This window comes from Halteromyces radiatus (genome assembly GCF_025201355.1).
Source record: "Halteromyces radiatus strain CBS 162.75 chromosome Unknown BX664scaffold_5, whole genome shotgun sequence".
NCBI lineage: Eukaryota > Fungi > Mucoromycota > Mucoromycetes > Mucorales > Cunninghamellaceae > Halteromyces > Halteromyces radiatus.
In genome coordinates this window covers 849,621-871,348 of record NW_026251691.1, presented here as the reverse complement: position 1 = coordinate 871,348, position 21,728 = coordinate 849,621, and the positions used below count along the sequence as shown (strand labels likewise).

Sequence of the window (21,728 nt, the reverse complement as noted above, 5' to 3'; positions counted from 1 at the left end):
GCTCTTAATTTGGTACCGTCCCGATTGAGGTATTGAGAAAAAGTCTTCAATACCTGGTTGATCAATACCAATACGTAGCGGTATTTAAAGTTGCGTCAATGCGCGTTTCACCTCTTTTCAGTAACTTTTTTTTTTTTTTTTTTTATATAAAGACCCTTTTTTTTTTCTTTTCGTTTTTTTTTTTTTTTTTTTTTTTTTTCTCTCATATTATTTCTATTTCTGACTTAATTTTTTTCCACTACCACTGTTTTTATTATGAACTCTTCAACCAACAACATCAATGATCCTACTACGTTTCTTGATATGCTCACTCATGACCATTTTGACTTGTATGAAGGTGACATCTCGAGTCTTGACATGGATCCCTTGGCTAGTCCATCGGCAACAGAGAGTCAATCAACAACAAACACCTCCCAATTAGCAACCACAGAACGTCCAAGTAAGCGTCAAAAGCAGAGTGGTGTATGGACATACTACATGGCAGTTGACAATGGCGAAGGGGGCTCAATGTTTGTTTTGCCTGGAAAGCAATAGGTAATTGCAATAGACTAACTATACTATAGTACCTTTTACTAACTATTATATTTTTTTCTTTTCTTAGACAATGTATGGTAAAGTGTCTTAACGGATCTACATCAGGACAATGGAAGCACCTGAAAGCGAAGCATACAAGCGTTTACAATGAATTGAAGAAACAACCTGATAGAACGCAACGGAATATTGACGAACTCTTCCAAAGGTAATTGGGATAGGTCGAAAGAGGATATGTTGTTTATGTATTAACTCTTTTTTTTTTTTAGGTAAGTCATATTTGATAACGACAGGTTTAACGTTCTGTTGGCTGAATGGGTGGGTGGTGATGATCAAGCCTTTACTTCTGTGGAATGCCCGTTTTTCAAGAAGATGATTTCCTATCTCAATGCTTCTGCGTCCATACCATCTGCTTTTACCATTCGTAATCAGATTGTCAGCAACTATAACAACAACCGTTCCAGTTTGGTTTCTCAATTATCGGTAAATTCCTTTCTTTTTTTTTTTTTTTTGTAAGTCTCTCTCTCAAATCGTGTTACTCAATGAAAATCAACATGGGAAGGCTCTGGTTGAATCAGCTGGCTTGAAAAATATTGAACTTTTATCTTACTAAATTGAAGACTGGATACGTGGTAGACGGGGTACTGAACGACGCTTTATTTCAAAAACTAACAACCATGTTCCGGGTATGTACACTGAAAAAAAAAGTTAGTCATACTCATCATTCACACCATTTCTTTATTTTAGAATTTGGATAGCAAGTCTCGAACAGCAAAAAAAAAAAAAAAAAATGGAACTCATGGAGTTGGCACTTGAACCAAACAATGATGACCTGGACCTTCATATTCTTGACGTCTTGATGAACTGGTAAACAAAAAGATGATGTGTTTTTTGTATCTCTAACCTTATTATTTGTGTATATTATTTATGCGATACGCGATTGGATACTGCGAAGTCAAGACCTGTGATACCGAGAACAACGTTGAAAGCATCCACATGAACCTCTTTCGATTAGCAAATTTCTGCAAAAATTCCATTGATAAAGGTTATATCAAGGCGTTGATGGCAATTCAAGTCGTAGGTAGATCATTCAATATGTAGGTTATGTGCGAATGGGAGGGAAACACACATATATTCACAACCTTTTTTTTTTTTTTTTGTAACTAGGGCAATCACTGATTTTCTACTTGTTTTCGCTAGAATCAGTAGGCCATTATGTTATGTTTGAACTAGGACGATTGGATATTCCGTTGACATATGAAGGTTTGCCGCAATTTATCATGAAATTGGACTTTTTGAAAAAACTCTGTACAACCTACATGGCCAATTGTATCGAAAGGACTGAAAACAACAGCTCAATGGTGGGATTCAGGCGACACTCAATGAAATCATCAACCCTACCAGCCCAACCTCAAAAAAAAAAAAAAAAAAAAAAAAAAAAAAAAAAAAACGAAAACAGCCCTCCGGTTCCATTAGCTCTCGTCACTAAGCAATTTTTTCTATATGTATATACTCCCTCTTTATTAATCACACTAGTCACATTATACCAAGTACTATTCCACCATTATTACATATTTGACATTCCAATAAAAACAATATTTTGTTTTCTTTTTGTTTGTTTGTTTGTTTGTTTGTTTGTTTTTATTGTATTGTGTTTTTTTCATTCAGATTATATCTTCATATATATATATTTTTATTAATTTATAATAGGATCATAGTCAAAGTCAAAACCAAAATGGTGTTGACAGCTAACTTGGTCGTTGTTGACCTGATCCACTTTCGCCAGCATGACCCACTTTGCGGAGTTGACCCATATTGAGATTGGTAACCCATGTTTCAACTAACCTCACCCAACCTAACTTTCTCGACTGTAGTTCAGTGGGCGTTCTGTGTCACTTTACTTTTTTTCAATATCAAAAAAGTCACAAAAAAAAAGCAAGGTATAAGTTCTATTTAAAGTTTTCCCCAAACATATCTTTTTTTTTTATTTTCAACTGTTTTTATACTCTTTTTTTTTAATAATAATAAATTGATATCATGAATCGTGGACCTATTGTATTGTAGGTTTTTTTTTTTTAAAAAAAATCAAATTCTTCTTATATGATATATTGATCAATAGGATGATGATTTTTTTTATTTTATATTTTTTGAATTAGAACTATTGATGAAGCTGAATATTTATTGGATCAACTTCCTCTACCTGATAAAGATGAAGAAGAATTAGTAACTAAATTACGTACTAGATTACAAGAATTATTAGCAGATTTACGTAAAGGAGCTGAAGGTAATAAAAAAAAGAAAAGAAAAAGAAAAGAATATACTTGATTATATATTAATCTTTTTTATTTTTTTTTTATTTTTTTATTTTTTGTTTGAATAGGTAGCTCTTAAAAAAAGACGGTGTTTTGATTGGTGTATTTGCATGAATGGAATACATAAGATGAACACCAACCAAAAAAAGTTTGATGCGGGTCTAGAATCTATCAAACAGCCTTTTTTTTTCATTCAACACCAATAAAAGATTACTCTTTCTTTTTTTCTTTCTCTCTCTTTTTTTTTCACTCCCTCTTTTTTTCTTCTTCTTCTTCTTCTTCTTTTTCATAACAACTTCTTTTATTTTATGATTCCTTTTATTATTATATTCTAAAGAAGTGCTTGTCAAGTTACATGCGTTATGTTGAAAGAACATCTTTTACCTTGCGATGCTCATTTTTATTCACACTACGCCAAACCTTTGGTGTCAAATTATTCATCGCTATTTGATCTAGATGGTCTCAACTTACATTATGAAAGTGATTCGACAATGAACTTTTCTCAAGCATTCTCTCAATTTAAAAATGATACTTGTGCTCAATATGAAATGCATCCAAAATTTGGTAGATATGTAATATATTATAATTTATATTTATTATTATTGAATAACATATATATATATATATATATTCTTTTGTTAGGTTTGGGATATCGGAGATCAATGGTATCAAAAGTGGAACGTGGTCTTCTCAATGGAAAATATGTGGCAATGGTCTGGTCAAAGTCCTCCTTTACAAGAACCTTATTCTATTGATATCTTATTACCTTGGTTAAATCATATTACGGAACGACATCATATTCATCCTCATCATCGTCAATTATTGGAAATTATTTGTGGTTATCTATTGACTTGGCAAAAATCAAATAAACCTCTTTCCAATGCCGGCACAATTCGGTTGAATACTATACCATTTTATCCTCCCTCTTGGTTTACTGACAAGGAACTTCAAAGTCATGTTGAAGAAGGTGATCATTTAGCTTCTTCTTATGTTGCTCGTTTTGATCCTCCTTATCGTATTAATGGTCATATACCTGAACGTTGGGATTTAGTATTTTTAAAAGGTTTGACTTTTGATCCTACTAATGAAGTAAGTATTATTATTATTTTTATTATTATTTTATGTTTTGGTTTTACTGATTCTTTTTTTTTTGTTTTGTTTTAGAAATTCGATATTGAACCAAGTTTGATTGCTTCTATTATTCCTCTTTATGGTCTCACTGTACATTTTGATGAAACTACTGGATATAGCTACTTGATGATGGTCATGCGTAAAGCTTCCTTTGGCAATTTAGAAACAAATCTACAAAATGTTATTCCAAATGATTATCAAAAATCTCGACGACAAGCTCTCAGTATCACAAAAGCAGTAAAGGATTTACATTGGGAATATATTCATGGTAATGTTCATCCTCGAAATATTTTATTCAACTTTGATGATACATTGGGTGAATTAGTTGATGCTACTTTTATGCAACGAAAACAAACAACAAGTGCACGTACAATACCTCCACCACCACCTACTACACCAACACCACCTATTTCACCAAATGATACATCCATTCCTCATATTGATCAAGAACATCATCAACCTTACTTACAACAAATTGAAAATCAACCACATAAATTCAAACATCCTCATTATCGTTTTAAGAAAGAAGGAGGTATGAGTGGAAGATGGCCATATGTAGCTCCTGAAGTAGCTCAAGGATTATCTGGACTTACAACAGAAGCTGATATCTATTCATTGGGTGTCATTCTTTGGCAACTTATTTCCCGTGTCACCTTTCCAGCCAATGCTCCTGTAGATCCTTGGGTATTTCGTATTGAACCTATACCTGGTGTGTTACCTGAATGGGAACAATTATATGCTGATTGTCTTTCTTCTGATCCTACCAAGCGACCAAGTGCTTATATGGTATATCGACGACTGGAAAAAATGAATATCATGATCCCTTCTACCTCTTCTTCAACAACAATAACAAAGCCTCTACCCATAGAACAAGTCACTTTGGATTACATACATCAAAGACGAAAAGAAATAGATGAATTTATGGAAGAACATCAAAATCAATTCTCTTCTCCACATCAACGATTGACTCTACGCGAAGATGTGATCTTATCTGCCTCCGTGACTCGTGCTATCAATCATGGTTTGGAAAATTATCCAAGTCCTGTCCAAGGTTTTTCTTCAACTTCTGATCCTCATTAAATTTCCATTGTGATCCTTATTATTATTCTTTTTTTTTTTTTTTTTTTTTACCATTCTCAAATCATTATCATTCTATTCATTATCATTTTATTCATTATCATCATTTACTTTTTTTTTTTCTTCTCTCTTTTACCATTATTATCTTAATTTTATATATATATATATATATATATTCATTTCTCATTATCATCATCATCAATATGAAAAAAGAAAAACAAATCACTCAAATTCCTTTTAGTGTATTGCACAAATATATGACTTTAATTCATTCATTTATTAATCACTTCAATAAAACAATGCATTTATATATATATATATATATATATAATTGATTATGATCCATATGGAAACGCGAATGTTAAGGAAAACGCGACTGACTGAAATTCAAATTCAATCATTACAAGCTCTTTTTTTTTTTTGTTGTCCCTTTTTCTTTTCTTTTTTCTTTTTGTACCCTTTTTTTTCTTTTTAATCTTATAAAAAAAAGTCAAATGTACTTGGAAGAACTTATTATAGAGGGATTCAAGTCATACGTATCAAGAACGCATATTACTGGATGGGATGCTGAATTCAATGCTATCACAGGTCTCAATGGGTCAGGAAAGTCAAATATCTTGGATGCTATTTGTTTTGTACTTGGGATTACCAATCTTAGTCAGGTAATTATAATGAAATAAAAGTAAAGAGATTATTAACGAATATTTATTTTTTCTTTCTACTATCTTTTTTAATATATTGTAGGTCCGTGCAAGTAACCTTCAAGACTTAATCTACAAACGCGGTCAAGCTGGGGTCACTAAAGCATCTGTCACTATTGTCTTTAATAACGAAAACCGTGTAAATAGTCCTCTTGGATTCGAAACATATCGACAAATTACAGTCACTAGACAGGTAAGCTAACATTTCAAAGAAAAAATAAATAAATAAACGATATTTTGATCGATAGTTTGTACCTATTTCTTTTTAAGGTTTTAATGGGTGGCAAGACAAAATATATTTTGAATGGACATAATGCTCAACAACAAACTGTACAAAATCTATTTCAGTCAGTTCAATTGAATATCAACAATCCTCACTTTTTAATCATGCAAGGAAGAATCACCAAAGTACTGAATATGAAACCAACGGAAATTCTTAGTATGGTGGAAGAAGCGGCTGGGACAAAGATGTTTGAAGACAGAAAAAATAAGGCTTTTGCAACCATGGGGAAGAAAGATAGAAAAGTGGAAGAAATCAATTCGGTAAAGTTTATTCAAACATAGGGTTGAAACGAAAATATTTTATTAATATCTCTTCTTTAGATTCTTCGTGAAGAAATCACTCCCAGACTGGACCAACTGCGTGGCGAAAAGCAATTTTACTTGGAATATCAGAAAGTTGAAACCGAAATGGAACGCCTCAGTCGTTTTGTTGTATCTTATGAATATTACCGACATATGGAGCGACTTAATCGATTCGATTCTGATAACTCGGCAAAACAAGAACGTTTAGATCGATTATTAGAAAGGACAAATCTCTTGAAAACAGAATTGGAAACTTTGGAGGAAGATAAACAAACCGCTACAGAACGCTGGAGAACAAAATCAACAGAAGAAGGAAATGCCATCAAGGATTTGGAACAACTTGTCAAAGATTACTCAAATCAAATGGTACGCTTAAAAACGAACTACAGTTTGCAAGAAAGATCATCAGCTGATGAATTAGCTGCTCTATCCACACTGACATCATCTTACAATGAGGTAAATATAAAGAACCTTTTATCCAATGTTATAATTAACTCTTTTATATATATATATATCTCATGATATTAATAGCTCACTCAAGCTCTCGCTGAAAAGAAGACTACTTTTGATCTTGTCAAGACACAATATGAAGACTTCAAACTGTCCTACGATCAAAAATCAAATGAGTTGCAACGTACATCTGAGCTACTTCAAACTCTTACAACTGGGATTACCTCGGAAGAAGGACATGAAAATGGATATCGCGAACAACTCCAAGGTAAGGAAGGATCCTATCTATTTATGTATACATACTATATATATATCTAATATTATTCTCTATTTTTAGCATCCAAAAGTGCTGCTACCGAGGCTGCTACTGTGGAGGAACAAGCTCAGTTGAATCTCACTCATTTGCAAAAGGAATTCGACGAAAAGTCACTACAAGCGGCAAAAGTAGCTCAACAAGATCAAGGTCTAGTTCAAGAAATTGCCTCCAAAAAACGATCATTGGAAGAAATAGAGGTACTAAAAGAAGAAAAAAACGACGATGAAAAGCGTATTAGCATTTGTATGTACGATTTGATCTGATTGTTTTGTTATTTATTTCTTTGGTAATAGCAACAATTAAATCAACTCAACTGGGATCCCGAACGTGAAACCGATTTACATCATAGAAGAACAAAAGAACAGGATATCATTCATGACTTGTTGGACCAAGAAGAAGATATCTCTAGAAATCTTTCCAATCTGGATTTTAACTATTCCGATCCATCTCCCAATTTCGATCGATCTCAAGTCAAAGGCATGGTGGCTGAATTGATCACTCTAGATAAGGAAAATTATGATGCATCCACTGCTTTGGAAATTTGTGCTGGTGGCCGCTTGTATAACGTAAGCATAAAAAAAAAAATTGAAGACAACATGAATATGTTTCCACTTATTTGACTTTTTTTTTTCGTTGCACTCGATGAATGTAGGTTGTTGTTGAAAACGAAGATGTTGGTGCTCAACTTTTAGATCATGGTCGTCTTCGTCGACGTTGTACACTGATTCCTCTAAACAAAATTGATAGTTTTCAAGTGTCTGCTGAGGTAACATTTACTTGAGCAGTTGTAAGATCAAGTAAAAAAAAGAAAAAATGATTAATGATCTTTTTATTTTCACTTTTAGAAAATCACTATTGCCAAAAACCTTGGACCTGGTCAAGTTGATCTTGCTCTTACGCTTGTTGGTTATGATGAGCAAGTACAGAAAGCTATGGAATGGATATTTGGTAATACATTTATTTGTCAAGATGCAGCTACGGCGAAACGGGTGACCTTTGACGACAAACTACGTATCAAATCGGTAACTCTGGATGGTGACATATATGATCCTCATGGCACTTTATCTGGTGGGTCCAAACCTGTGACATCTGGTGTATTAGTTAAAGTTCAAAAGTTGAATACCATCCGACGTGACCTGAAGCAACACAGACAACAGCTCGCAGATCTAGACAAGGAAATTGCTGAAGCTCAAAGAACCATTGGTGCATATCAAAAATATAAACAACGACTGGATTTACAAACCCATGAAGTGCATTTACTAGAAACTAGACTGGCCAAAAGCGCTCATAGTCAACTGGTGCAACGCCTTGAAGTCATCAAGGAAGAGACGGCAATGCATCGAACCAAGGTGGCTCAAGCTCAAAAGGACAAGGAAACTGCATTGATTCAAGCTGAAAAAATTGAACAAGAAATGAATGATTTCAATCGCAACAAGCAACTCAAACTACAAGAAATGACCGTAAGTTGGTGGGCGAAAGAAAGGAGAAAAAAAAAAGAAAAGGATTGATAAAGTGTATACTTACTCATTCTTTTTCTTCTTATAGAAAAAAGTCACAGATCTAAAATCTAGTTTGAATCATTCTACCAAGAAATCAAAGGAAATGCAAAGAAACGTACAAACTCTGGAACTTGAAATTGGTAAAAATATAAGAAAAGAAAAATGATACCAAGGAAAGGATTATTCATATTACATCGTGTTTTTTTTATTATGATGATGACTATCATAGAACAATTAGAAGCCGATACTGTACAATGTCAACAAGATATGCAAAAAGTACAACAAAACATCGATGATCTTCAACAAAAAACATTGGATATGTCCAAAGAAATGGATGATTTAAAGGTAAATTGGAAAAAATAGAAATTGGAATAAAACGAAGATAACACATTTGAGTGAATATTCGTTCTTCTTTCTAGTCCAAAACTGATGAAGCCAAATCAAAGTTGGAATATGAAATCAACCTAATGAACTCTTATAATGAAGAAATCCAAGAATTAGAAGCGGTGATCAAAGCAAAATCTTCGGAAATGGTGGATGTAAATCTTAAAGTGCAAAAGATACAACATGATATGGATAGATTTCAAAAAGATCAACAAGGTGCCCGACAAACAATTGAAAACTTGGAAAACGAACATGAATGGATTGCTGATCAGAAAGAATTCTTTGGACAAGAAAATTCTGCTTACGACTACAGGAACATCAGCATCTCGGAGACCAAAAAGATGCTACAACAGGTGGTAGCCAAACATGACACTATGCGCAAGAAGATTAATGTACGAGTGATGAACATGATTGACAAGTAAGTCCTCAAACAATTGCAAAAAGAAGAGAGAGAAAAAAAAAGAAGACGAGACTGACCCTTACTTTTTTTTTAGTGTGGAAAAGAAAGAAACGTCTCTAAAGAAAATGCTGGAAACAGTGCAAAAGGATCGACAAAAAATTGAAGAAACAGTGGTGTCTTTAGAAAATTACAAGCTTGAAGCATTGGAAAACACATGGCGCAAAGTGAATGAGTAAGTGTCCAAAACAAATTTATAAATGACAGTATCTGATCATGGTCGTGTTTTTTTTTTAATAGTGATTTTGCTGCTATCTTTGGTGACCTGCTAGCTGGAAATACATGTAAATTGCAAGCTCCTGAAGGCAAAACTATCTCGGAAGGATTAGAAGTCAAAGTATGTCTTGGTGGCGTTTGGAAACAAAGTTTAACTGAACTTAGCGGTGGTCAAAGGTACTATATATATATATATATACATATACATAACCTAGCTTTCCTTTTCTCATACTTTTTTTTTTGATGAATCTAGATCGTTGATTGCGCTTTCACTTATCCTATCACTATTACAATTCAAACCAGCGCCCATGTATATTCTAGATGAAGTAGATGCTGCATTGGATTTATCTCATACTCAAAACATTGGACAATTATTACGTACAAGATTCAAAGGGTCTCAGTTTTTGGTGGTTTCATTAAAAGATGGTATGTTCAACAATGCAAACGTCCTATTCAAAACTCGGTTCAAGGATGGTACATCCGTGGTGGAGGTAAAAAAAAAAAAAAAAATAAGATATAGAAAAATGGAACTAGGTACTGACAGGTGTTTAAACAACAATTTTTGTACATAACAGAGAACGACATCAAGAATCGATAAACACAACAACAAGAAAACTGGAGCTGACACGACATCGGTAGTTGGTCAAAAGCGTGGATGGAGCAAGAATACGACATCTATGGCATCTTGATGAAATTCAGTCTCTCTTTTGAAATAGTGTTATCAACCTAGATTGTATAGTATGTAAATATACCCCGCTTTTCCATACATTGAAATAAAGATGATGATTGATTTGATCTCAAAAGAATGTAATGTTTGTTACTTGTGTCTTGATCTTTTGTAACCCTTGATAAAGCTCTCTCTCTTTCACACTGTCTCTTGCGAGGTATAATCACTTGGATTTTATAATGCCTAGATATTCTCATCCTCTGTTTTTCTTTTCTTGATATAACGGAATGAATCTTATTCCTTTCTAGTAAAAAATGACAAAAATAAAAATCTTACATTGCTGTCAAATTTAATATCTTCAATCAGTAGCATCATTAATACCATCATCGCTATAAAAGAAGTAGTTCCCGTCGATTTTCCCTTTTTTCTTTACCATTCTCTCATCTAAAGAAAAAAAAAATAATTTCAAATCACATCCACAAAATAAATTTTTCTATTCTAGCTGTTTCGAAGAGGAAAAGAAGGGAGTAGAATAGCAGAGTGTCTTCTTGCATTGAAATAAAGTTAGATTTTATGCTGTAACTCTAAAAGTGACTATTATGAAGACGCGAAACCGGAGTAAAAAAAAAAAAAAAAAAAAAAAAAAAGAGTGTTGCCTTTTTTTTTTTTTTTTTCTTCTTTTCTTTTCTTTTCTTTTCCTTTTCTTCTGACAGCACCAAACATTACTAGTCATGCAAACTACAAACAAGCGACCAGCATTAACAGACAGTCGAGAAGGTGTCAAGAAACAAGCCACATTGACATCCATGTTCAAACCATCAACTACTACAACAAAAACAGTAGTAACCGTTACCGAGAAACAGATGTCAACGACTTTCGACCAAAACCTTACTGAGAATAACACTGATCTTGTTGCAAAATTATTTGATGGTTTAGATGATGAAACCAAAAACCTTCTTCACTTGGAAATGACAACTATGCATCAAGAATGGCTCAAGGTATTAAGACCTGAATTAACAAAACCCTACTTTATCAAAGTAAGTTCTTTTGAAAAAAGAAACAGTGATTTTATTATGGTATCCTTGGAAACTATAACAATGAAATATATCTTTTCATTTTTGTTTTGTTTTGTTTAGTTAAAGAAATACTTGAAACAAGAACTATTGAACAAACAAGTAATCTATCCTCCTGCCAAAGACATTTATAGTTGGTCCAACTATACCCCACCTTCTAATATTAAAGTGGTGATTATCGGTCAAGGTAATATATATATATATATATATATATATATAGGGCGAAATACAAAATGATACTTATTTGTTTGTTTGTTTGTTATTTAAACAGATCCATATCATGGTCCCAAGCAAGCTCATGGGTTATGTTTCTCTGTTGCAAAAGGAGTACCAACACCACCTTCTCTTGTTAATATTTACAAAGCTTTGATCAATGATTATCCTAACTTCAAAAAGCCAGATCATGGTTATCTTGAAAACTGGGCCAAACAAGGTGTATTGATGTTGAATACTTCTCTCACAGTTCGTCGAGCAGCTGCTGCAAGTCATAGTAATCAAGGATGGGAACCTTTTACTGGTAAGTTCATCAAAATAGGAATCATACGTTATACTGATCTTTTTTTCTTTTTTTTAGATGCTGTGATTGATTACTTGAACGAAAAGAAATCCAATATTGTCTTCTTACTCTGGGGTTCTCATGCTCAAAAAAAAGGTGCCAAAATCAACAAATCGGTAAAAAAAAAAAAAAAAAAAATCAAAGAGAAGAAGATAGAAAGATATTTATATATATATATAGTCTCACATCCTGTACTTTTATATATTAAATAGAAACATCTAGTACTCAAATCAGTCCACCCATCTCCACTATCAGCACATCGAGGATTTTTTGATTGTCAACATTTTGTTAAAGCCAACAACTTTTTGGAATCAAGAGGACGCACACCGATCAATTGGGACTGTCTTGAAGACTGAACAAATATTAGATATCATTAACTTAGTGGCATGTACAAAAAAAAAAAAATCAATGGATTATTAGTTTCTGCTGATTTTTTTTTATTTTTATTTTTATTATTGTATTTGATCAAATAAAGATATCCATTATTCCCATCTTTATAACGACTAATGCATGACTTTCTCCTTTTGGCTTTCATCATGAGGATGTTTATCTTTTTTATGTAATCGGCTTTGTCTTTGCTTACGATGACCATGAATACCACGATACAATTTCTCACCCCAATCAAAGCATTCTTTACATCCGACCTCTTTATGTTCCATACAAGCAGGCTAATATATAAAAAAAAAAAAAAAAAAATAAGAAAATGTTATTTTTCTATTTCCAATCATTTTTTTTTTTTTTTACCTTGCCATTGGATACACGTGTCCATTGATGTGCCACTGAGAATGGTTCACGATCATCTCCTTGCCATTTCGTATTATATTCTTCCTCGGATAGTTTTTCATGCAATCCATCCTCCACTATCATGTTATTTGCACCTCGATTATCTGTAGGACATTTATTGCATAATTCTAATCCATGACGTGCGCAGAACATGAATCCATTGATCGTCACGTTATCAGAATCAACCATATTATCGACATCTTGTTGAGGAGCAAATTGAGAATCCATGATGTTTTATTTTTTTTAAAAAAAAAGAAAAAGAAAGAAAGAAAAAAAAAAGAAATAGTAGCTGTTCTTTTTTTTATATATATATATAAACTAACGGGAATTCCTAGGATTATAAAAATGATCAGATGATGGGATTCAGATGAAACAACAGCAACAACAATTCTTTTTTAAGTGATATGGAGAAACCTATGATTTTTTTTTTGTCTATCATACCATTTTTTTTTCTTAATCATCAATATTTAAGCAAGTGAAATGTGGGGTGATATTCTTTTTTTTTTTTTTTTTTTTTTTTGTCAAATTGTTCAGTGATGGATTTTTCTAAGTTTGGCATTAAATTTAGCGGGGTGACAATTGTTTTTTTTTTTTTTTTATTCACTTTTCTTTTCCTTTTTCCTCCCATATACTATTATCATCCTCTCCTGTTTAACAGATGCAAGTTATGCACAGAAAATTGATAGAGGTAAAATAAATATGAATTAATCCTTATTTAGTTTCTTTCATTCTAGTTTAACTACCAAGGTTTTATATGTTTAGATGGCTAATGATTTCTTACGTTGTATAGATCATATTTCAATCATACAGTTTCGACCAATGTGAATGAGCTTCGCGGTGATAACATTGCAACAATTGGATATCCTCAAATACACTCACTGACTACCAACACCAAGACTTGATGGAACAAGCATTGCTCGACTTTCGCAACAGAATTGAACGACAATGATTCCATCACTCACCAAATACAGTAGATATCAAGGTTAATAAAGAAAGATTGAATTGCCCATGGAACAACAACTACTCTCCTTCAGCAGATCCTATTATTATACAATTAACTTAGCTCTTTTTTTTTTTTTATTGAATTATACCTTTTAGATATTACGTGTCAATAAGTAAGATTAGTTTAGTGTTACCTGAAAAGCGAATGATGATAATTATATATCCATTGATTTTGCTTGTCTTTATGATTCATGACTGATAAATACATACAATAAAAACAATACAATCAACATTCATTATCTACAGTTTTTTTTTTCTTCATTTATATTTTTATTCTATGAACTTGCTTTTCAACAAGTAAATCTTCGACCATTTATTTATTCATTCTAACATCGTCTTGTCCATACACGTTTCTCAACCATTCTTTAGACTTGACAATCAAAAAAAAAAAAAAAAAAAGAAAAAAAAAAACTTTGGGAGATCGAAAAAAAAAAAAAAAGTCTGTGGAATGGGAAAGTGGGATCGAGCTCTGACAAAAAAAAAAAAAAAAAAAAAAAAAAGAAAAAGCTTCCATACCAAGTAATATGATTGGGCACGGAATCAAAATGCCGTTTATTCCGTGTTTTTGTGTAACTCGGGTGGCACCAGTTTAGAACTGAAAGATATAGTGGATATCGGCCTTTTAAAATCGATTCCCCTGTGGCCTAGTTGGTTTAAGGCCTCGTGCTTATAGTTAAAGCTATATAAGAGTCACGCGAAAATCGCGAGTTCGATCCTCGCCAGGGGAAATTTTTTTTGATAATGTTTGGTATGTCTGATTTTTTTTAACCCAGACTTAATCATCCTTGATGATTAAGTCACACACACACGAAAAAAAAAAAATTGTTTTGTTAGGTGATTTTTTGGTTTATGGGTTCAAAATTGAAAAAGTAATTCGGATGATCGAAAGAGAATAAGTTGTTTAGTGAGCACCAGTACTTGATTACGCAAGCACACGTATAAAAAAAAGAAATAAAATAAAACAAAAAGTAAAGTAAAGAAAAATAAAGTCTTGTTCCAAATTTGGAAAGTAGAAGTAGAGTAAAATTGTTCTGACTTTAAATATAGAACAAAGTGAGCCAATCAAAAGTGATAATCCACAATACAATTAAGTAGCGATAAAAAATAAAGATTTATTTAAAAAATATATTGATGATTAACTAAAGAAAAAGAAAAATAAAGGAAAAAGGTGGGGTATTTATACTAAAATGAAATAAAGTTTAAAATGAAAACGAAAAACGAAAAATGAAAAACAAAAAACGAAAAACGAAAATGAAAATGAGAGTCATAAAGGAAACGAACTTCGTTTATGAAATAAGGTTCATGAGATCCAAATTTTTTTTTTTTTTTTTTTATATTTTTTTTATAATTTTTTTTTTTTTATAATTTTTTTTTTTTCAACAGTTTGTGTACACTTATTGTTTATCAGCCATTCACTATTGATCATCTTTCGACTACCTACAACGGTTTGGGTAGTTGATTTTCAATGATTACTCATTTTGACCATCTATCATCACATTATACGATCACATATCATCCGTTCATCATATACTTTATTATAATACCACACCAATCCTAATACTAAACTAAACATCATACTACAGTAATACTGGTCATGATACTACTATTATACCAAAACAAAAAGAGCCATACTGTAGTACCATTATTGCTATCTGTTTATCTACAAATAAAAAAAAAAAAAGTGGATTCATATGAGCCAACGATCGAAAAAAAAAGAAAAGAAATCGTTTATATATATATATGTCTACTAACCGATTTTGATTCGTTCATTTCAATAGGTGAAAACCAATATGAGTAACCAGATCATATCCATCATAAAAAAAAAAAAAAAAAAAAAGATAAAGCCTTCAGCATTTGCTCTATTATATGAGATTGAGGAGTACGTATTGTCTGTATTGAATAGTAGAAATAAAGTCAACAGTTCATCACTACTGAAGTTTCTGTTTTCTTACATTATCGCCCTTCAAAAGTATGTTGATATGTTGTTTATCATTATTGTTCCCAACCTATAAAAAAAAAAGTGGAATCGTAATGTGAGCGATCGTTACCTGTGTGTGTTCATTAGAAAACCCAAGTCAAGGATGGATAATTGATAAACATAGAGGGAAGTAAAGAAGTGAGAGAAAGGAAAAAAAAAAAAAGAGTGAATTCTGTCAATAAAAAAAGTAGTTACTAAAAATGTACAAGGAAAAAAAAAAGAGCTGATAAAAATTGAAAAGAAAAAAGAAGGTTCTTGTGCAAACTGAGATGATTTGCCCGTGGACGTGACCCAAAAGCACTCAGATTGCACTCCGCTCCTGCATTAATGAAAGTACTAGTTGGAAACTAAAAACGATGTGATCATAAACAAAAAGGTAAACAAAAAAGAAAAAAAGATTTTTTTTTTCTTTTATTATGCTTTGATTTTTCAATCAAAAAGAATAAGTACAAAAAAAAAATATAATGAAGTGGGTAAAAGATATCCAAAGAAAAAAAAAAAGGAGGGATATGATGTTCAATGAACAAGACAAAAAACCCAAATCATCACCCAAGGGGAACGGAGAGAATGCACATAAATGGAAAAATAATAATAATAATAATAATGACGATTGGGATATTTTTTCAATGAGCCAAAACTAAAGATTTATGACGAGAACTTTGTTGTTGTTGTTGTTGTTGATCCTTTTTAGCATGAATGGCTAATGGAGAAGATGGACGAGAATCAATAAAAAGTTTCTTTTCATTGGAAGCAGGACTTGTTGGTGGAGAAATACGAATAGGGGTGGAAGTTGAAACAACATTATTCATGATGGTTTTTCTATCTTTAAGAGACTTGCCATCCATAAAAAGATCCATAATATTTCCATGATCACCTACTCTATAAGATACAGCACTAGGATCTATCCAAAGTACAAATTCTTGAGGAAGATGAACAAGAAGTGTATTAGGTGATATCGAAACTTGTTGTGCAGCTATATAAAGGATTGAGTTAAAAAGTTTTTTTTTTTTTTTTTAATATATAATTTTTACCTAAAGTAAGTAAAGCATCTAATTGACCATTAAAGATAGTGATGGCTCTATAAGCATTTCCACGACCAGGATGTTCAGGGTCCCAATGTTCTAAGAATCGTTCTGATAACAGTTCATAAAGCTTGGCTTTGAATAACGTAATAAGTGATGGTTCTAGCTTAGATTGAAGTAACCTCCCTATAAAGTCAATAGCTTCTGTGATTTCTTGATGCATAATCTTGTTTCCATATAAATATATAAATATATAAATATATATAAATGTATATATATAAAATAAAATAAAATAAAAAGATAAAAAAAAAAGTTTATTTAAAAAAAAAGGAAAAAAAAAGAGAAAAGGAAAAAAAAAAAAGAAATAGGGAACAAAGAGAGAAAGAGAGAGAGAGAAAAAAAAAAAAGCCAGGGCGGAACTCCAATAGTAATCAACCGACTTTACTTTTCCCCTACACACACGCCCCTGAAATCAAGTATATATATATATAATATGGTTTTCTATTTTATTTTATTTTTTATTATTATCAATATCAAAATAATTCCCATTTTCTAGCTAAAGTCAAGGCAAATACAGCAAAACCTGCTAAACTACATACAATCCAAAAGAAATAAGCCAAATTATCGAAATCCTAAATAAATAAATAAATAAAAAAAAATCAAATAGATCTATTAACATCTATTCTCCTTTTTTTTTTTTTTAATCACTTACACCTCCTGGTACCTTGACATTCATTCCTATTACAAAAAAAAAAAAAAAAAAAAAGAGAAAAATCAATTCATCTTATACTATGTTTTATATATAAAACGTACCCCAAATACCGGTTACCAGATTCATAGGTAAAAGAATAGTAGCAAAAATGGTTAATCGCCCAATAACAAGATTTGTAGAATTGGAAGATTTTGTTAATTCAATAGATATTTTGGCTAAATAGTTTGTATGAGTTCTTGCCAATAAAGTTTCAAAGTGATTCAAATTTTGTAACATAGTAACGATATGATCTATTTTTTTTTTTTTGAATTAGTAAAGTTTCATACATTTGGAATATATATTACCTTGAACATCACCAAGATAAAGGCCTACATCAGGTAATATTCTTCCATCTGATTCTACTTCATTCAATTGAGAATAAGATCCTTTTTTTGGTCGAAGCATAATGGGAACATCAAACAAGTCTTGTTGTTGAGTTGTTGGTGGTTTGAGAAAGGAAGGACTTGAACTACGTTTTTGAGAAGGAGGATGATAGGAATCTAATGCTGTATTGAGTTGTTGTTGAAAAGTATCCTGATGATCACGAGAAAGTACTGATGAAGAGGAATAGGAGGAAGTCGTGGATGAAAGACTGCGTTCTTCAAAGCGTTTGATCAAAGCACGAATGACATCTGATTTGCTGGATAAAAGACGTAACATTTGCATTACACGTTTACGACAAAATCCAATCCGAGAAACCATTTCTGTTTGATCAGAGGAATCCGTTGCTGTAGAATGTAAGACCATATCATCTAGACTTTCGACTTCATGTTCTATTTGATGGATCAAAGGAGCAAAACTATCAGTGACTTCATCTATAATGGCATAATTGATCCAATCTGGCACCACAGTAATATAAGCTTCTAGTTGTTCTACTCTTCGTTGTACGTAATCGACATGAGGCGCGTTTCCGAAATGAATCTATAATAGGTAAAGTTCAGTCTATATATTAATTCGTTTGTTTATGCCATTCTTACCGTTAATAGGTGATGTTTGAATACAATATTATAAAAACTAGTAGGTTTCAATAAATGATCGTTGTGGACAAACGCTCGATAGCATACAAAGAGATAGTTTCTAAATGAATCACATTTTTCTCGGATTTCTTGATTTACGATATCTTCTGTTGTTAATGGATGAATCCCAAATATCTATTAAAAATATATATATAAATAAAATAATAATAATAAAAAATAATGAGTCAACTTACTCGACTAATAGCTTGCATTTCTGTAGTTGTAGGACTAGTAATATCTAACCAATGATTTTCTTTGTTCAACAAGTCTTCTACTGTTAAAGTATTCTTATTGCCAGTACATAGATCAAATAAAGTCTTTCCTTGTAATCTTCCAGTATCAGCATGATAATATATAAATCTAGGAGTATCTTCTTCAAGTAATTGTGTCTATTAGAAATCTATCATGAGTAAGTAAGAAAAAAACATGAATTTTTTTTTTATAGACATATTTAATATTTATTTTCGTTACCAAAGTATGATTATCACCATAAAGACTTAGTTTCTTTCCAGAAGTACTAATTGGGACTTTTTCACCTTCTAATTGTTGTGAACGAAAAAGTTCAAGAGCAGCTTTGTTGAATTGAGTTTCTTGTTGTTTATGTTTGATAGGAAAAGGAGAAGAAGAAGGAACTGGAAAGCAAATATCTTGTTCTGCTGATTTAGGGCGCTCTTTAAATAATTGGTCCAACTTGGTCGCTTCTCTTCTTAATATTTCAGAATGAACACTATTTGTTTTATCAAGAGTATTTTTATCTTCATGATCATCACTATTTAATGATGAAATTAAACTAGAAAGTCGATCATCTGGTATATTGATATTAATGTCGTTATATAAATGATTGAATTGATTCATAACCAAAGAAAAAAAAAAAAAAGAAAAAACGAAAAAAAAAGAAAGAAGAAAAAAGATCATCGATATATAAAAAAGGGGACCTAATTTCACAAATATAAAATCTCCCTTTTTCCGTATCATCCCCTGATCCTCTCCGTAATCAAAACCGAGTCTAAACGAAATAATTTCTGCAGCTCGTCCTTTTTGATTGATGCACAGGTTGCATGAATTAACCGTCTAATGAGAAAAAAAAATTAAAAATAAAAAGATCATGTGTTAAGAATGATTGGTTCATATCATTTGATTTATCGTGTTGATGACATGTTTGTTCATTGACAAACAGCTTTTCTTATTTCGGTCTGGATGTACTCTTTTTTTTTTTTTTTTTTCTCTTTCTCCAAATGTCGAATTTTATCACCAAAGAATTTAGCGGACGTCCAATTTTTCTCTCTTTTGGATTAAAATGAACTGTTCTCCTTTCTCGCTTTCTTTTTCTTTTCACTCCTTTACTACTTTTTTTTTTTACATCTTTTTAAAATATATGGTACTCGTGTCCTCATCCATCTTTTTAGCTGTCACATTATTGGCATCTTTAATAGGGGGTCATGAGACTTCAACTGATGAAAAATCAAAAGTATTAATTTTGACTGAAGATACTTTTGAACAAGCTTTGACATCTTTTCCTCTTTTACTGGTCAAGTTTTATACACCATGGTGTAGTTATTGCAAAGCTCTAGGTAAGCTCTTTTTTTTTTTATATTATAAACAAATTAGACTTATTTTTATTTAATATAGCTCCCGAATACGAAACAGCTGCAGAACAATTAGCTATCAATGACCTTCCTTTGGCCGAGGTGGATTGTTCTGTAGATGAAGACCTTTGTACCGATAACGATGTCGATAGTTTTCCAACACTCAAACTTTTCCGTCTGGGGATCCCTAATTTATATGAAGGACCTCGACAATCAGAAGCTATTATCAAGTATATGCGACGACAAGCCTTACCTACTGTGACCCATTTGACCGATAAGGATGAATTAGAAAAGTTTACTCGTTCTGATACTTTGGTGATTATTGGTTCGCAACAACATGAAAACGATACATTTGGAACTGTCTTTACTACTTTGGCACAACAATTACGTGACAGATATCTTTTTGGTTGGTTAGATGCCTACAACAAGACAGATCTAATACTATACAACAATCATGGCGATCATCAGATGGAGGATATATATACGGGTGATTTGACAGATGCAGATCAGATTCTTTCATTCATTAGACGACATGCAACACCGGTGTTTGGAGAAATTGGACCTGACAATTATTTGGATTATGAACAAGCTGAACTTCCTTTAGCTTATTTATTTGTGGATTCTGATACTATGTTGGCTTCGTTTCGTGATACTCTTCAGTCTTTGGCTAAAGATTATCGAGGCATCATGAATTTTGTGTATATTGACGCACTTGCTTATCCTGAACAAGCGGAATATCTGGGCATCGACACTTCCAACAACAATGCACAATTATCCTTATGGCCAGCATTTGTAATTCAAGATACCAAGTCAAGGCGATTCGTTCTTTCGTCAACCAAATCTGAAGAGGTGGATGCTTTATCAATAGAAACACATGTGAGGCTTTTTTTCCAAAACAAGTTGGTACCATTTGTGGCTTCTGATCCTGTACCTGAATCGAACACGGATGCGGTCAAGGTCGTGGTAGGGTCTCAATATCATGAGCTGGTGACGATGTCAGATCAAGATGTGTTATTGGAGGTGTATGCACCCTGGTGTGGTCATTGCAAAGCTCTGGCACCTGTGTGGACTCGATTTGCTGATTTAGTACAACAACAACAATACCCTTTACGTGTAGCCAAGATGGATGGAACGACAAATGATATACCTCCGGATGATCCTGCTACTTTTGATGTGGAAGGATTTCCAACCATTGTTTTTATTGAAGCACATTCACATAGGATCGCTTTTTATTCTGGTAATCGTACTCTGGCAAGTTTGGCAGCCTTTATCCATGAACAACAACAACAACAAAGGATCATGTTGGAACTACCGATAGATGAATTGGATGAACAAAAGGATACGACTTTGGATGACAATCACGATCATTCTACTGATGAACATAAGATTGACAATACCGAACAACCTCTGGAGGAAACTACTACTACTACTACTACTACTACTACAACCACTCCCTTTGTCCATGATGAATTATAGTGATAGATTATATATGTATTTTTTTTTTCGATTATGAATCAACATCAAATAAAACAAAAAATAAAAAATAGTTTTATTTTGAATATTGTTTGAAATAAATATAGGTCTGATGAAAAAGCAAGAATATCCATTACTTTTGCGATTCTTTGATAATCTTCT

General features: G+C 32.2%; 10 protein-coding genes and 1 non-coding gene across 11 annotated transcripts; 8 read left to right on the top strand and 3 right to left on the bottom strand.

Annotated features, from left to right (window-relative positions):
* Positions 1 to 255: 255 nt before the first annotated feature.
* On the top strand, positions 256 to 1,144 carry BX664DRAFT_359857 (uncharacterized protein; the record flags this gene model as incomplete). Its single annotated transcript, XM_051548116.1, has 4 exons — positions 256 to 509; positions 602 to 739; positions 825 to 1,014; positions 1,049 to 1,144. 4 exons carry the CDS (start codon positions 256 to 258, stop codon positions 1,142 to 1,144), a joined length of 678 nt encoding a protein of 225 aa, XP_051398977.1.
* Positions 1,145 to 1,458: 314 nt separating this feature from the next.
* BX664DRAFT_359856 (uncharacterized protein) lies at positions 1,459 to 2,537 on the top strand (the record flags this gene model as incomplete). Its single annotated transcript, XM_051548115.1, has 3 exons — positions 1,459 to 1,612; positions 1,732 to 1,892; positions 2,242 to 2,537. The coding sequence occupies 3 exons, from the start codon at positions 1,459 to 1,461 to the stop codon at positions 2,281 to 2,283; spliced, it is 357 nt and encodes a 118-aa protein (XP_051398976.1). The 3' UTR covers positions 2,284 to 2,537.
* BX664DRAFT_335504 (uncharacterized protein) lies at positions 2,538 to 3,083 on the top strand. The gene is made up of 3 exons (XM_051545917.1): positions 2,538 to 2,591; positions 2,688 to 2,815; positions 2,912 to 3,083. The coding sequence occupies exons 1-3, from the start codon at positions 2,569 to 2,571 to the stop codon at positions 2,920 to 2,922; spliced, it is 162 nt and encodes a 53-aa protein (XP_051398975.1). The 5' UTR covers positions 2,538 to 2,568; the 3' UTR covers positions 2,923 to 3,083.
* BX664DRAFT_335503 (kinase-like domain-containing protein) lies at positions 3,083 to 5,095 on the top strand. The gene is made up of 3 exons (XM_051545916.1): positions 3,083 to 3,415; positions 3,486 to 3,932; positions 4,008 to 5,095. Exons 1-3 carry the CDS (start codon positions 3,206 to 3,208, stop codon positions 5,052 to 5,054), a joined length of 1,704 nt encoding a protein of 567 aa, XP_051398974.1. The 5' UTR covers positions 3,083 to 3,205; the 3' UTR covers positions 5,055 to 5,095.
* Positions 5,096 to 5,463: 368 nt separating this feature from the next.
* Positions 5,464 to 10,469, top strand: BX664DRAFT_335502 (uncharacterized protein). Its single transcript, XM_051545915.1, has 16 exons — positions 5,464 to 5,713; positions 5,796 to 5,945; positions 6,023 to 6,295; positions 6,356 to 6,793; positions 6,869 to 7,055; positions 7,125 to 7,300; positions 7,397 to 7,669; positions 7,756 to 7,869; positions 7,949 to 8,563; positions 8,649 to 8,742; positions 8,832 to 8,947; positions 9,022 to 9,404; positions 9,481 to 9,618; positions 9,684 to 9,836; positions 9,913 to 10,150; positions 10,235 to 10,469. The coding sequence occupies exons 1-16, from the start codon at positions 5,546 to 5,548 to the stop codon at positions 10,346 to 10,348; spliced, it is 3,630 nt and encodes a 1,209-aa protein (XP_051398973.1). The 5' UTR covers positions 5,464 to 5,545; the 3' UTR covers positions 10,349 to 10,469.
* Positions 10,470 to 10,994: 525 nt separating this feature from the next.
* Positions 10,995 to 12,515, top strand: BX664DRAFT_335499 (uracil-DNA glycosylase-like protein). The gene is made up of 5 exons (XM_051545914.1): positions 10,995 to 11,363; positions 11,463 to 11,586; positions 11,671 to 11,916; positions 11,974 to 12,071; positions 12,168 to 12,515. Exons 1-5 carry the CDS (start codon positions 11,058 to 11,060, stop codon positions 12,309 to 12,311), a joined length of 918 nt encoding a protein of 305 aa, XP_051398972.1. The 5' UTR covers positions 10,995 to 11,057; the 3' UTR covers positions 12,312 to 12,515.
* Positions 12,388 to 12,994, bottom strand: BX664DRAFT_335498 (uncharacterized protein). The gene is made up of 2 exons (XM_051545913.1): positions 12,700 to 12,994; positions 12,388 to 12,623 (listed from the first exon to the last, which is right to left on the bottom strand). Exons 1-2 carry the CDS (start codon positions 12,964 to 12,966, stop codon positions 12,459 to 12,461), a joined length of 432 nt encoding a protein of 143 aa, XP_051398971.1. The 5' UTR covers positions 12,967 to 12,994; the 3' UTR covers positions 12,388 to 12,458.
* Positions 12,995 to 14,373: 1,379 nt separating this feature from the next.
* Positions 14,374 to 14,468, top strand: BX664DRAFT_t88. The gene has a single exon. It is a non-coding gene; the product is annotated as a tRNA-Ile (tRNA).
* A 1,851-nt stretch (positions 14,469 to 16,319) lies between these two features.
* Positions 16,320 to 17,074, bottom strand: BX664DRAFT_335494 (uncharacterized protein). Its single transcript, XM_051545912.1, has 2 exons — positions 16,750 to 17,074; positions 16,320 to 16,691 (listed from the first exon to the last, which is right to left on the bottom strand). Exons 1-2 carry the CDS (start codon positions 16,961 to 16,963, stop codon positions 16,342 to 16,344), a joined length of 564 nt encoding a protein of 187 aa, XP_051398970.1. The 5' UTR covers positions 16,964 to 17,074; the 3' UTR covers positions 16,320 to 16,341.
* A 199-nt stretch (positions 17,075 to 17,273) lies between these two features.
* BX664DRAFT_265728 (uncharacterized protein) lies at positions 17,274 to 19,362 on the bottom strand (the record flags this gene model as incomplete). The annotated part of the gene is made up of 8 exons (XM_051540870.1): positions 17,274 to 17,372; positions 17,453 to 17,478; positions 17,554 to 17,742; positions 17,797 to 17,844; positions 18,037 to 18,412; positions 18,469 to 18,642; positions 18,702 to 18,896; positions 18,979 to 19,362. 8 exons carry the CDS (start codon positions 19,360 to 19,362, stop codon positions 17,274 to 17,276), a joined length of 1,491 nt encoding a protein of 496 aa, XP_051398969.1.
* A 469-nt stretch (positions 19,363 to 19,831) lies between these two features.
* BX664DRAFT_282121 (thioredoxin-like protein) lies at positions 19,832 to 21,694 on the top strand. Its single transcript, XM_051541549.1, has 2 exons — positions 19,832 to 20,078; positions 20,137 to 21,694. Exons 1-2 carry the CDS (start codon positions 19,883 to 19,885, stop codon positions 21,567 to 21,569), a joined length of 1,629 nt encoding a protein of 542 aa, XP_051398968.1. The 5' UTR covers positions 19,832 to 19,882; the 3' UTR covers positions 21,570 to 21,694.
* Positions 21,695 to 21,728: the final 34 nt, after the last annotated feature.

Coding starts and splice junctions, on each gene's coding strand:
- BX664DRAFT_335504 (XM_051545917.1), top strand. CDS start 2,569: ATGAATCGTGGACCTATTGTATT. Junction 2,592..2,687: donor AATCGTGGACCTATTGTATT/GTAGGTTTTTTT, acceptor TTTTTGAATTAG/AACTATTGATGAAGCTGAAT.
- BX664DRAFT_335503 (XM_051545916.1), top strand. CDS start 3,206: ATGTTGAAAGAACATCTTTTACCTTGCGATGCTCATTTTTATTCACAC. Junction 3,416..3,485: donor ATCCAAAATTTGGTAGATAT/GTAATATATTAT, acceptor TTCTTTTGTTAG/GTTTGGGATATCGGAGATCA. Junction 3,933..4,007: donor CTTTTGATCCTACTAATGAA/GTAAGTATTATT, acceptor GTTTTGTTTTAG/AAATTCGATATTGAACCAAG.
- BX664DRAFT_335502 (XM_051545915.1), top strand. CDS start 5,546: ATGTACTTGGAAGAACTTATTATAGAGGGATTCAAGTCATACGTATCA. Junction 8,564..8,648: donor TCAAACTACAAGAAATGACC/GTAAGTTGGTGG, acceptor TTCTTCTTATAG/AAAAAAGTCACAGATCTAAA. Junction 10,151..10,234: donor ATGGTACATCCGTGGTGGAG/GTAAAAAAAAAA, acceptor TGTACATAACAG/AGAACGACATCAAGAATCGA.
- BX664DRAFT_335499 (XM_051545914.1), top strand. CDS start 11,058: ATGCAAACTACAAACAAGCGACCAGCATTAACAGACAGTCGAGAAGGT. Junction 11,364..11,462: donor CAAAACCCTACTTTATCAAA/GTAAGTTCTTTT, acceptor TGTTTTGTTTAG/TTAAAGAAATACTTGAAACA. Junction 11,917..11,973: donor AGGATGGGAACCTTTTACTG/GTAAGTTCATCA, acceptor TCTTTTTTTTAG/ATGCTGTGATTGATTACTTG.
- BX664DRAFT_335498 (XM_051545913.1), bottom strand. CDS start 12,966: ATGGATTCTCAATTTGCTCCTCAACAAGATGTCGATAATATGGTTGAT. Junction 12,624..12,699: donor CACGTGTATCCAATGGCAAG/GTAAAAAAAAAA, acceptor TTTATATATTAG/CCTGCTTGTATGGAACATAA.
- BX664DRAFT_335494 (XM_051545912.1), bottom strand. CDS start 16,963: ATGCATCAAGAAATCACAGAAGCTATTGACTTTATAGGGAGGTTACTT. Junction 16,692..16,749: donor AGATGCTTTACTTACTTTAG/GTAAAAATTATA, acceptor TCCTTTATATAG/CTGCACAACAAGTTTCGATA.
- BX664DRAFT_282121 (XM_051541549.1), top strand. CDS start 19,883: ATGGTACTCGTGTCCTCATCCATCTTTTTAGCTGTCACATTATTGGCA. Junction 20,079..20,136: donor TAGTTATTGCAAAGCTCTAG/GTAAGCTCTTTT, acceptor TATTTAATATAG/CTCCCGAATACGAAACAGCT.